This window comes from Physella acuta, unplaced genomic scaffold, assembly GCF_028476545.2.
Source record: "Physella acuta isolate Inbredline_101_S28 unplaced genomic scaffold, ASM2847654v3 ptg000426l, whole genome shotgun sequence".
NCBI lineage: Eukaryota > Metazoa > Mollusca > Gastropoda > Physidae > Physella > Physella acuta.
The window spans coordinates 294361-307175 of record NW_026731945.1 but is presented as its reverse complement, the minus strand read 5'-3'; the positions used below and the strand labels follow the sequence as shown (position 1 = coordinate 307175).

The 12815-nt window shown below is 35.6% G+C and overlaps 1 protein-coding gene across 1 annotated transcript; it reads right to left on the bottom strand.

The window, feature by feature from the left end:
- Window positions 1-9504: 9504 nt before the first annotated feature.
- On the bottom strand, window positions 9505-11650 carry LOC131942777 (kelch-like protein 8). The gene has a single exon (XM_059302704.1). The coding sequence runs from the start codon at window positions 11648-11650 to the stop codon at window positions 9887-9889; it is 1764 nt and encodes a 587-aa protein (XP_059158687.1). The 3' UTR covers window positions 9505-9886.
- Window positions 11651-12815: the final 1165 nt, after the last annotated feature.

Genomic DNA, 12815 nt, shown 5'->3' with positions numbered 1-12815 from the left:
AATCTGTCAGCTTATCTTTTCTAGATAAATGCTCGATTAATGCAACATTAAGCGAGTTATCAGCTGATACATTTTCAAGTTCACTTCCATTTTCGTCTATGTCGACTATTTTGTTTGTCTTTGTATTATCTTTGTTAACGTTATTTGGAGCATAACAGTCGACCCATCGTATCACTGATTCTAACACCAAATCTTCACTACTGACACAAAGATCCTGGCTTTTTATCAAATCCCGAACTTCGTTGAAAGGCAGTTGTAGATATGTTGCTGATATACTAATTTTTTCAAAGTTCCCCAACATGAAGCTTTGAAGCTTATCTAGAACAAAAGTTGAGCCTAGAAGTTTAGCTGTTACATAAATGTTTTCCCAGTTGTTAATTGTAATAGAGTTATTTGCAAATCTTTCACACATTTTTATCATAAAGTTGATCTGCAACATGTGCACAGCCCTCCAAACGTGAATGAAATTATCCAACGTTAGAACATTGACACCTGTGTAAAGTGTTTTCAGAATCAACTGAAATATTTCATAGGAAACATCTTTTAACTCAACGCAGTTTTCTGTGACCTCCCTCATTCCTGATCGAAACAACGCTTGGAAAAATTCAGAGCAGGCCGCAAGAACAAGCTTATGGCACGTGATTGTGTCATCGTGTATCTTGATTGTAAAGTCGAGAAACATTTTGTCTGTCCACACAATCCCGAGACATTTCACGATCTCTGTGCAGATTTCTGATGAGTTCATATTGTAGGAGATCTGTGAAGTAGATTAAAAAACAAGACAATAAGTTTTTTATAAACACACACGCACACGAACACATACACACATAGTGTTGTTTTCAAAGACAGGCAGGCATCTATCTATATATATATATATTGTTATTTATTCCCTTTCATCTAGTTTTGTCCACCTGACATGACAGGATTGTCTCATGTTTGTCAAGCCCACCTACACTGTCCATTGAAATATTTCTTTAATCTTTGCATACTATATTAGAAATGTTAATTTTAAAATGTTTAGTGCAATATGACAAATACATACGACAAAAATTTCTCACAATTATTATATAGTCCTATAAACAATATTAAAAATAGTAAATAAAATCATATGACACTCAATACAAAAATGTTCAGATCAACTAAAATCATCCAATACACTATCAAAATTGTCCTGTGAGATATTTTGTCTGAGATCATTTGTCCATGATATCATTTGTCCTTATATATTTTGTCGAGGTATCTTTTGTCCGTGAGATAATTTGTCCTTGAGATCTTTGTCCTGAGATCATTTGTCCTGTCACGACATATATATATATATATATATATATATATATATATATATATATATATATATATATATATATGTATATATAATTATCTACTTGGGGACCTTGCGGGACACCACCACCACCACGTAAGCGAGCATAGCCTCCCCTCCCTCTCTAGACATATCGCTACCACCCCACCAGATATATTTTAAAATTCATTATTGGAATCAATTTAGTAGAATTTTCTTGCCTTATATTCAAGACAACAAACTGCAAAGTCTTATGTTCATATAAAAGAATATTTTTTTTCGCCTTTTAAACAATCGAACTATCACAATGTATCAAGGATAAAATAATTAAATTACAATAATTACCGAACACCTAAAACTAAATTAAATATTTAGCTTTAATCAAAATATAGTAAAGAGAAGGCTACATTTTAAACATTAGTTATTTGATCTTTATAGATGTGCTTTTATGCGATAAGCGCTTAACAATATTTAGAATCTATACACCAATTAGATCTAGATCTATTATTTGAAACACATTATACTTTTTTTATCCGTACACTGATAATGTTTTTGCGTGTAATAGATTTTACACAGATCTACCTTCTCTAATATTTAGATCTATAAAAGATTTCTAATGCCGTAGATTCAAAACATGCACGGTCGAAAGCAAAAGTTAGTAAACAATGTTGACTTTGAATAGTCGCATCTCATTAGTGCGAGAAAATAGGTTTTATTTGTTAACATTTTTAGTGCGCAAAAGATGGTGTGCATTCTAATTGATCAGTGATCTATTAAATAATGTACGCCGGAAAACATAATCACATGCATGTATTATCTAACTTACATTATAAATCTCCTCCCCTATCCCACACCCACTAAAAAATGAAATTTTCCTATTCCCCAACATAGACAATACACTATGCGACAGTATAGTTTTCTCCTTTCTCTTATACAGAGTATTGAGATGGTAAAGATTCTTATGGAAAACATTTCGCATACGAGGGATTGTCAAACAATTATAGTCACGCAACTTATAATACTAAACAGTAGCGTACGCAGGGGTGGAGCAGGGGGAGCGGCCGCTCCCCCTCGGGCCATTTTCAGCAAAGTGGCGCCTTTTTGGAAACTTTTTAAACTCAAAGTTTTAAACATTAATATTTGTTAAAAATTATTTTTAGTCGGCACTTCTCTGTAAATCACAAGATTAATTTTCATGCAGCAATTAAGCATAGTAGTAATAGACTATAGAGTCGACGTTCACAACACGTATTAGCAGCTGCATCAGTTTCTCAATCTAAAAATAACCATTACGATGCATTGCACTGTTTAAAAAACCTCTAAGGGTAGTAGCACTTGGCAAGATTAGTGTTAAGTTTAAGGCACCTGTATAATGTATTTGTTTAGAATAATTGAATTAGAAAATGTTACACATAAAACTTCACACATAATTACTTTATATATACAGTTTAAATCGTGTAATTAATTTTTTGAAATTACAATACAGACATAAATACAACTGATGTGGCACCTCTATTTAAATTTACTTATGTGCGAAATGCATAGCGGTGGGTAAATTTTGACAAGGTCAACAACGTCATCACGATGAAGTAGTAGTATTATGACAGTTTGGGCGATAGTGATTACGATTACAAATTTATATGAAACAACATCAACTTTATATTAATTATAATTTTAGTTTACTATATCTAGATCTATATTAAATGTAAATAATGCTATATTTTGTATTTTAAAAAACAACTAAATTTAAACTAACACTGATCGCACAGTTAATTATCCGCTCAGCTCAGTAGCGCAGGCGGGGGGGGGGGGGTGTTAGGGTGGTTATAATCCCCCCCCCCATGAACCCCTCTGTAAAATATTTTTTTTTATAATACCACTGCTACTTATTTAAATCTATTTTTGAATCAGTATACACGTGTAATTGAATATGTATGTTTAGAACAGTCGTCTAAAAAATGACGCTAAGTTATCCCCCCCCCCACACCTCACCACCACAATTGTGTAGAGTGACATTAATGTCACACCTAGGTATACGCTGGGTTGGATGATTGACCTAAAGTGACCGGACAGCGGTGAATGTAGTTGAACCCCCCCCCCCCCCCCACCCACCCCCAACCCTCCCCGAACTGATCTTTTAAGTATATTTGGGAAAACGCGTAATGATGTACCAAAGTACCATGCCGCCAGAATCATAGCTTTTGAAGCGTAAATCTCTGTGAATATTGTTTTTGCAATTACAAGTAAAACGGTGTGTGAGCAATACAGTGATCTAACCCATACCTTATCATTATGTTTAAAAAAAATGATCTTCAAAGAACACATAAAGTCGGTAGCTAACTTTACCATGTATGATCTGAAATGCAAGACCTATATATTGGTTATCTGTAGACTTTTTATCCGAATCTTATACATATAAACTGAAAAACTGGGTTTTATACCAACTCTGATTTAAAAAACTTTCATTATGCTGTAATACTTTAGCATTTATAATGACACTAGGCATACTGCCTAGCTTCGCTTAGGTTCTTGAAAACATTTGAGAATTTGAATACTTAATTATTTAGCGATTGATTAGGTGTGAAGTGCTTAATTAAATTTAAACAGTAATGCTAACTTTAGAAAAATGTGGTTGTTTGTTGTTTAAATTCCGTTCTCAGAGCAAATTATGTGGAAAGTACGCAAGGTATAACTAAAATGGAATTAGAACTACACTGGTTCCATAAACAGTATATCTCATAATTTATATTGCATTGCCTTTTGAAATTAATTAATTTATTTAATTACGATACGTAACTGAATTAACAACTTAATTTTGTACTAAAACAAATGCTATACTTCGTCATTTTCTGTTTCTGTTTAAAATAGTATACAATTATTTGAAAAACTAATAATTTTAAAAACGTTACCTCCCTTGAAAACTAAACGTATGACGATTGTCATTGTTTACTTATATTGTTTACTTATATAAGAAATTACGTTATATGAACAAATTTAACGACTATAATGGCTGTTTCCGACGGAAATAAGGTTTTTTTGTTACCCTCCAGGGTCGGTCTACGATGTCACATAATATTAAGGGGATCGTTCGTCAATTTATTTATCTATATATCTCATATAAGGAGAATTTCACTCAAGATCATCTTTTAGCCCTCGTCGAGGGCTTTGAGTCTGACCAACAGTTTTTACATACGGCCTAGTCATCTAAAGTAGTGTATGCAAAAACTTAGCATGATGTACAGACCTTAAGTAACCTAAAATCCGCATTGAAATGACCCTCTGTTTTCCCCATAAAATACAAAGATTATATAGGGAAATACAACTGGTCAGTTTTGACCGCTTTACGAAGTTTTCCCAGATATGCCGAGTTTTTTGTGACACCCCTAGGTGTTCTTCTACCACCTCACAAAATATCAAGGGGGGTCGTCGGAGGAAAAAATTTTTCGTAATAGAGCTCATATAAAGAGAATTTCACTCGCGGTCACTTTTTAGCCCTCGTCGAGGGCTTTGAGTGTAACCGACAGTTTCCCCTAAAGGTCAAGCCATTAATCTAGGAGCATGCAAAAAATTAGCCAGATATACTTAGCATAAGTACCCTAAAGTCTGCGTTGAAATGACCCTCTGTTTTCCCCATAAAATACAAAAATTATATAGGGAAATACAACTGGTCAGTTTTGACCGCTTTACGAAGTTTTCCCAGATATGCCGAGTTTTTTGTGACACCCCTAGGTGTTCTTCTACCACCTCACAAAATATCAAGGGGGGTCGTCGGAGGAAATTTTTTTTCGTAATAGAGCTCATATAAAGAGAATTTCACTCGCGGTCACTTTTTAGCCCTCGTCGAGGGCTTTGAGTGAAACTGACAGGTCAGCCGTACGGCCAAGCCATTTACCTATAAACATGCTGAAAATTAGCGAGATGTAAAGAGGGTAAGTGCCCTAAAATCCGTTTTGAAATGACCCTCTGTTTTTCCCATAAAATACAAAGATTATATAGGGAAATACGACTGGTCAGTTTTGACCCACTTCCCGATTTTTCCGAGATATGCCGAGTTTTTTGTGACACCCCTAGGTGTTCTCCTACCACCTCACAAAATATCAAGGGGGGTCGTTGGAGGAAAAAAATTTTCGTAATAGAGCTCATATAAAGAGAATTTCACTCGCGGTCACTTTTTAGCCCTCGTCGAGGGCTTTGAGTGTAACCGACAGTTTTCCCTAAAGGTCAAGCCATTAATCTAGGAGCATGCAAAAAATTAGCCAGATATACTTAGCTTAAGTACCCTAAAGTCTGCGTTGAAATGACCCTCTGTTTTCCCCATAAAATACAAAAATTATATAGGGAAATACAACTGGTCAGTTTTGACCGCTTTACGAAGTTTTCCCAGATATGCCGAGTTTTTTGTGACACCCCTAGGTGTTCTTCTACCACCTCACAAAATATCAAGGGGGGTCGTCGGAGGAAAAAAATTTTCGTAATAGAGCTCATATAAAGAGAATTTCACTCGCGGTCACGTTTTAGCCCTCGTCGAGGGCTTTGAGTGTAACCGACAGTTTTCCCTAAAGGTCAAGCCATTGATCTAGGAGCATGCAAAAAATTAGCCAGATATACTTAGCTTAAGTACCCTAAAGTCTGCGTTGAAATGACCCTCTGTTTTTCCCATAAAATACAAAGATTATATAGGGAAATACAACTGGTCAGTTTTGACCGCTTTACGAAGTTTTCCCAGATATGCCGAGTTTTTTGTGACACCCCTAGGTGTTCTTCTACCACCTCACAAAATATCAAGGGGGGGTCGTGGGAGGAAATTTTTTTTCGTAATAGAGCTCATATAAAGAGAATTTCACTCGCGGTCACTTTTTAGCCCTCGTCGAGGGCTTTGAGTGAAACTGACAGGTCAGCCGTACGGCCAAGCCATTTACCTATAAACATGCTGAAAATTAGGGAGATGTAAAGAGGGTAAGTGCCCTAAAATCCGTTTTGAAATGACCCTCTGTTTTTCCCATAAAATACAAAGATTATATAGGGAAATACGACTGGTCAGTTTTGACCCACTTCCCGATTTTTCCGAGATATGCCGAGTTTTTTGTGACACCCCTAGGCGTTCTCCTACCACCTCACAAAATTTCAAGGGGGGTCGTCGGAGGAATTTTTTTTCCGTAATAGAGCTCATATAAAGAGAATTTCACTCGCGGTCACTTTTTAGCCCTCGTCGAGGGCTTTGAGTGAAACTGACAGGTCAGCCGTACGGCCAAGCCATTTACCTATAAACTTGCCGAAAATTAGCGAGATATAAAGAGGGTAAAATCCCTAAAATCCGTTTTGAAATGACCCTCTGTTTTTCCCATAAAATACAAAGATTATATAGGGAAATACGACTGGTCAGTTTTGACCCACTTCCCGATTTTTCCGAGATATGCCGAGTTTTTTGTGACACCCCTAGGCGTTCTCCTACCACCTCACAAAATTTCAAGGGGGGTCGTCGGAGGAAAAAATTTCTCGTAAAAGAGCTCATATAAAGAGAATTTCACTCGCGGTCACTTTTTAGCCCTCGTCGAGGGCTTTGAGTGTAACCGACAGTTTTCCCTAAAGGTCAAACCATTGATCTAGGAGCATGCAAAAAATTAGCCAGATATACTTAGCTTAAGTACCCTAAAGTCTTCGTTGAAATGACCCTCTGTTTTTCCCATAAAATACAAAGATTATATAGGGAAATACAACTGGTCAGTTTTGACCGCTTTACGAAGTTTTCCCAGATATGCCGAGTTTTTTGTGACACCCCTAGGTGTTCTTCTACCACCTCACAAAATATCAAGGGGGGTCGTCGGAGGAAATTTTTTTTCGTAATAGAGCTCATATAAAGAGAATTTCACTCGCGGTCACTTTTTAGCCCTCGTCGAAGGCTTTGAGTGAAACTGACAGGTCAGCCGTACGGCCAAGCCATTTACCTATAAACATGCTGAAAATTAGCGAGATGTAAAGAGGGTAAGTGCCCTAAAATCCGTTTTGAAATGACCCTCTGTTTTTCCCATAAAATACAAAGATTATATAGGGAAATACGACTGGTCAGTTTTGACCCCTTTACGAAGTTTTCCCAGATATGCCGAGTTTTTTGTGACACCCCTAGGTGTTCTCCTACCACCTCACAAAATTTCAAGGGGGGTCGTCGGAGGAATTTTTTTTTCGTAATATAGCCCATATAAGGCGCCGGTCAGTCGAGGTCAGTTTTGACCCCCTCTCCGTAGACTTTTTGCCGAACCGTCACCGGCCCTCGTGTTTTATCGCCATAAGGCACCTTCGTGCCAAATTTGACGCGCCTGCGGCGCCGGGAAGTGCCCTATCGGGCACCCGACCACTTTGCTTTATATATATAGATTATATGTAATTCTGATTGTAGACAAAACATTTTTGTAAAACCGAATAGCGTTAAGCTACTTTATTAGATTATTAAGTAATTATTGAGTTGTTTTGATATTTATAATTAAATGTGTAGACATATACATATTTATATTAAAATAGTGATTATTTCCCCTTTTCGCTCGGGTTAATAAATGTCGCAGAAATTATTATGTAATTTTTTTTACAAGGATTACAAAACAGATTATGTTGCGTTCATTGTTTTTGGTTGTAGTGTGTGTATATTTTTGTTTTATTTAGAGTGATACATTTTTTTTTGTCAGCCTACATTTTTTGTTTTCTCGGCCTACAATGTGTATGTTTTTTTATTTCTTCAGAGTGCTACTTTCAATTTATTTTACATCATAGCGAAGCAACAACATACAGCTAATATATATATATATATATATATATATATATAACATACAGCTTATATATATATATATATATATATATATATATATATATATATATATATATATATATATATATATATATATATATATATATATTAGCTGTATGTTGTTGCTTCGCTATGATGTAAAATATATAGATATATATATATATACGAATAGAGAAGATATTACAAATTCGGCGCCTTTTTTTGCTATTTTCGCTCCCCCTACACTGAAAACCTGGATACGCCTCTGATACTAAACAACCACTAACGGGTTTCAAAACAAGACAGAAGGAAATAAAGGCTCTTTAAACTTAATTTATTTAATACCAGATACACTCAGTGGCGTTGCTAGGTCGGGTGTCACCCGGTGCGGCACTTTACGGTGTCACCCCTCCCCACCCTCGCCCCAGACGTAGATTGACGTGTCAATTGTTAAAATTCTCAAGAAACTTTTTTTCCCTCAGGAATATTTTAGTTGGTGTCACCCCCCCCCTCCACCGATGACAGCTTTAAACTGTTCCCAGATAATACTAACGATCTTCATATATAGTCGGTTATATATACAGCTTGATGGAGTATTGCTTTCTATATCGTTTGCAGGTTTGCATCATGGTGTGCCCCCCCCCCCCCCCCCCACCCACACACACTTTTAACGGGATTTGTCAATTGTGCTCTTAAAAAAGACTTTTTAACTCTAATTAATCATCTTTTTAACTGGAATGATCGTTGTTCTATATATAATTAGCTGTTTTTGCCCTGGTGGAACTCCCCTAAATGGTATCACACGGTGCGGTCCGCATCCTCGCTAACACAGTCTATTCAAACACTAAATGCAAATGATAATACGAAAACTAAGAAACAGTTGCTAAAATTACGAAACAAGTCTACACTGATTCTGGATTAGATCTAAACGAAACTGAGGCAATCACACATGTTCTAACACACCTTATATATACCCTTACATAAAACAGGTCCAACACGGTTGTCACAACTCAGAGCACGAGGATTGAACAGGGACGAACGGTAGAGGGTACAAAGTACAAACAACATTCACCAGCATTCCTCCCCCTTCCCTCGTTCACTACACAGAACAAGTAGATGTAAATTATATGTTTATAATGGATTAAAATAACGGAAGATACGAGGCTGCTCCAAATCTGACGCAATAACACAAGTATTGTATGGTTGTCGTAACTCTAAACTTAACCCTCGTAACGGTCATTAACATACAGCTGAAAAACTTTAATTCTTAAGCCTCAAAATTTTTATTTGGTTAAAAATAGTCAGGAAATGTTTGAATGAATTTTGTCTTTAATAGATCTTTATTTGGAGTTTTTACAAAATATTAAATTTGTTAAAACACAATGCGAAACATAATACTATTTTGAGTTATCACATTTTAAAATACAACTACAATGCACAAGATGTGACTATCAATAAGTTACCGTTTCTCGTTGGTCTTTAAAGATAGAAATCTTCGTTGTTCCTAATAGAAAAAGCTATTGTGCTGGTTCATCAAAATAGCTATAACTGGTCATATAACTCTTTATTCGTTTCTGGTAAAACTATTGACTTTAAAGTCATTAAATGAGTGGGAAACTCTACAACATTAGCAACGTTCTTTTCTTTTTTTAAAGAAAGTATATTTGCTTAAAAAGTATTTTAAAACATCACAAAATAAATGCTATAAAAAGAAACAAATAAGTGTTCTCCGTTTATAAGGTTTAGAACTGTATTTTTATGGTTAAATAAAGTCAACCAAATATCTATCCTATTCGATGTACACAGCTTTACAGTTACCTAAGTAAAGATGTCTTTGGAAGTGTAGCTGGAACGAAATTTGACATTGCATTATCATGTCCCCAGTATGAAATAAATTTAAGATGTCCTGGAACAGTATCTTTTCTATTTGCATCTGGCGGATCTCTCTCAGTGGTATTTCCGAAAATAATCAACTTCTCATTGTAGGTTAAAGCACCGTATTGTTTTCTTTGGCAATCCCATAGTTTAGAAACAAATTTTATCTCAATTCTTTTTAATGGCGATGCATTCAAAATAACCCACAGAGAGCCATTTGTCTGTAATATGTAGCTGTGTTTGTCGTTCTTGAAAGTGGTCAGCTGGTCTGCTGGTCCATCCAAATCGGTTAGTTTGGTACAAACGGCTGACGGAAACTCGTAATTGTAAACAACTGTATTCTCAATGTTGTTTTGAGTTTTAGTGGAGAAAATTAGAATTGAGTTTTCAAAGACAGTTGCGTGCTTTACATCTATTTGCGTTGGAATTTTTGTGAATTTTTTAAACTCCAAACTTCTTGGATTGATATGATAAATTACATTGTCACTTTTGTCTAAGACGTAAATAAACTGCCCATGAGAAACAAGTAACACATTGTTACAGGGCAGATTAAAAATTTCTTTCCAGTCGTTCCCAGAGAGGACAAATAATTTATATTGCTGCGTGTTTGGCATGTTAAGAGGTTTACCTATTGCGTACAAGTCTGTATCAAACGTCACAAGCTGAATATTTTTTTTTAAACCATCACAAGTTGGCAAAGCGAACCAAAACTTATCACTAGCACGTATTGCTCTAAACTGTCCATCTGTTCTTGCATAAACCCCAACGTGTGTAAAGCTACTACACGATCTATGCAAAGCCGCTGATGGCCACTGGCCGTCTCTTGAAGGTTGGGCTTGGTACGCTAAAGCGCTGACGATTATATCTCTAGAGTCTTTGTTTTCAGTACACATTTTAAGATGATAAACTCGAGTTAACACCTCTGGACTAACTAGATATGTCCTTACCAGACGCATTAAATCTGCCAACTCATCTTTTCTAGATAGATGCTCGGTTAATACAACATTAAGCGAGTTATCTGAAGGTATTTTTTCTAATTCACTTTCATCTGTTTCTATGTCGACTATTATGTTTGTGTTTTTAATATCTGTGTTAGCTTTATTTGGAGCATAGCAGTCGACCCATCTTATAACTGATTCTAAGACAATATCTTCACTACTGACACAAAGATCCTGGCTTTTTATCAATTCACGAACTTCATTAGAAGTCAGTTGTAGATATGTCGATGAAAGACTTATTTGATCAAAGTTACTTAACATGAACCTATAAAACTTATCTAGAACAATAGTTGAGCCAAAAAGTTTAGCTGTTTCATAAATGTTTTCCCAGTTTTCCATTGTAATAGAATAAGCTGCAAATCTTTCACACATTTTTATCATAAAGTTTATCTGCAACATGTGCACAGCCCTCCAAACGTGAATGAAATTATCCAACGTTAAAACAATGACACCTGTGTAAAGTGTTTTCAGAATCAACTGAAATATTTCATAGGAAACATCTTTTAACTCAACGCAGTTCTCTGTGACCTCCCTCATTCCTGAACGAAACAACGCTTGGAAAAATCCAGAGCAGGCCGCAAGAACGAGCTTATGACATGCGACCGTGTTATCTTGTATCTTGATTGTAAAGTCGAGAAACATTTTGTCTGTCCACATGCTCCCCAGGCATTTCATGATCTCATAACGTATTTCCTGTGTGGTCATGTTGTAGGAGATCTGTAAAGTATATTTAAAAAAAACATGCTCCAAAATGTTATATATACATATATATATCTATATATCTATATATATATATATATATATATATATATATATATATATATATATATATATATATATATATATATATATATATATATACTTAATATATGTACGAGTTGAGTTTAATATAGTTGAAATGTCTTAGCAGAATATAGTATAATATAATATAATATAGAATAATTTATTATGAATGAGTAGAATAGAGAAAAATAAAGTAGAATGTATAATAGAAGAAGAAGAACAAGTTTAGAATGCTGTAGATTATAGAAGAATGTAGTAGAAATATGTAAATTAGAACAAAGACCAAACCCTACGCCAACCGGCACCACACCAGCCCACAACCCATCTTGCAACCAAAGCGACGTCCCACAGTATACTTAACATATACAATTGAACACCCAGCGACCCAAATCCGTTTATCGTACACAGCCCTTCCGACACTGAATCCCTTTAAAACCCACGTTCCACACACTACTCATCCCACACCGAAAACTCCACTTGCCAGACACTACACACCACCCCACACATACACCAAACACCACAACCCACACATAACCTACACAACAAGGGCTGGCGCTATTCATAGGAGGGCGGAAAAATTTGTAATCGCCATTATTAAAAAGTACCTTATAAGTAACTACTTTATTATATTATATAAATTATAAATAGGGTAAGGTTAATATACAAAGGCGTAGCGAACTAGTTCGGTCCCAGGAGGAACTATCAATTTTGCGCCCCCCTCCTTAAATTATGCATAAATATATAGTTATTCGCGTTGGTGAAAATGGGCCCCAACTTTCCTTATTTGGAAAGGTAGGGGCGCTTTTTACCAGTCATTTTACATTTTTATTTGGGTGTCAAGCAATCAATGTAGGAAAAAATTAAATAATTACGTAATGCCAAGTAGCAGTAAACATTCATTATTTAAATTGTATATAATTCAGTAATGAGTGTTTTATAACATTAGCTACCACGTTTGGCGCACACCTTTTGGTCGGCCTGTGACAGCCGCCCACCCGCCCTTCCCTAGCCACGCCTCTATTAATATAGATTATGTTATACATATGTATATATATATATATATATATATATATATATATATATATAT

What these genes read in the sequence shown, in the direction of transcription:
- LOC131942777 (XM_059302704.1), bottom strand. Translation starts at nt 11,650, where the DNA reads ATGACCACACAGGAAATACGTTATGAGATCATGAAATGCCTGGGGAGC.